The sequence below is a fragment of the Colletotrichum abscissum genome (assembly GCF_030869225.1).
Source record: "Colletotrichum abscissum strain IMI 504890 chromosome Unknown Scaffold_436.1, whole genome shotgun sequence".
Lineage (NCBI taxonomy): Eukaryota > Fungi > Ascomycota > Sordariomycetes > Glomerellales > Glomerellaceae > Colletotrichum > Colletotrichum abscissum.
The window spans coordinates 1-1,375 of record NW_026850361.1 but is presented as its reverse complement, the minus strand read 5'-3'; the positions used below and the strand labels follow the sequence as shown (position 1 = coordinate 1,375).

General features: G+C 62.5%; 1 protein-coding gene across 1 annotated transcript; it reads left to right on the top strand.

Moving 5' to 3' along the window:
• Positions 1 to 24: 24 nt before the first annotated feature.
• On the top strand, positions 25 to 1,375 carry CABS01_17185 (phospholipase; the record flags this gene model as incomplete). The annotated part of the gene is made up of 2 exons (XM_060550512.1): positions 25 to 964; positions 1,014 to 1,375. Coding segments are annotated over 2 exons (1,302 nt in total), but the record flags the coding sequence as incomplete, so codon positions are not given.

Below are 1,375 nucleotides of genomic sequence, written 5' to 3'. Positions count from 1 at the left end.
AGCCAATACCCGAGTATCCTCGTGATGATTGGAAACGCGGCCAAGCGGGTTGCCCTGCAAAGACTCGGTGTGGACATCACCAGGCCCAACACGACCCGGGGCCACGGCGAGATCCATCTTAACAAGGCTCCTGTCGGCGCGTCCGGCGCAAGGCCGACGCTGATTGCCGATGCCGACGTTCCGCCTCATAAGCGGCTCGGCAGGCCGAGAAAATCTACGCTTTGCCATGAAGTCGTAGCAAGGCCACTGTCAATCTCTCACGGCGGGAACATCTCCACAATGCCGTCCGCGATGCCGTCTGCGATGTCGCCCACGACCTTAGAAGCTAGCGATCATGTCTATAATCGCATGCTTCTCCCGTTTGCTGATGCTGTGTGTTTCTTTGCCGACGACATCGGCGGCGTAGAGGTCGTCGCCCAGCGTCTTGCGTCATGGCTGAGCCTGAGTACGCCGTCCACATCGTCGGTGCGGCCCTGGTTAGTGGTCGTCGTGAACGGCGACGAAGAGGATTCCGCACGAAATCACCTGCTACAGTCAATCCGCAAGAGGACAAACGCCCACGTGTCCGAACGATTCCACGGCGTCCGCGTCATCAGCCTGGCCGACAAGACACCTAAGTCTCTCCGACGCCGCCTTGATTCCCTGCGTTGGGACATACTCAGCAATGAGCTGTCCTACATGACGGAGACAAAACGGGTCGAGCGCGTGCTCGCCAGCTGCCTCTTCTCGGCCACCCACCTCGCCGGCCTTCTCCGCCACGCCACAGAGCACGTCGGCGGTGCCGGCGCGCCGCCCCTCGACTTCCTCGCCGTCTCCCGGCTCGACAACCCGGTGGCGGCCGATCTGCCGGCGCACCTCGCAGGGTTCCTCACGCATTGCGACTCCGTCGACGACCTGAAGAGGTTCGCCGTACCTGTCATCGCCTCCAGCTTCATACTGGACCAGTACCCTCCGGACATGCACCGTACGTTCGCGAGCATGCGTCACCTTTTGTCCTCACTGACCGCCCGCAGTCTTCGATCCGCGCGACGTCTTCCAGATGTTCTACAAGGACGTGTGCCACAACGTGTGCGGCACCGCCGTCCTCGCGCACGAAGGGTCCACCGACTTCCTCCTGCCGTCTCAGTTCGCCAAGATGGTCGAGGGGCAGATGGCCCGTATGTTCCGGCAGCTGGCGACGGGCCAAGCCTCGGCGTCGCTGCATCGACAGCTTGTCGCCGCCTTCGCGGAGGACTGGGTCCAGCTCAAGTCCAACAGCACATGCTACCTTTGTCTGCGGCGCGCTCCGCAGGTCTTTCCCGCGTGCGGCCACGGTCACTGTCGAAACTGTGTCGAGGTATTTGGCGTCGCAAGCGCGGCCGACCCGTGGCTCATC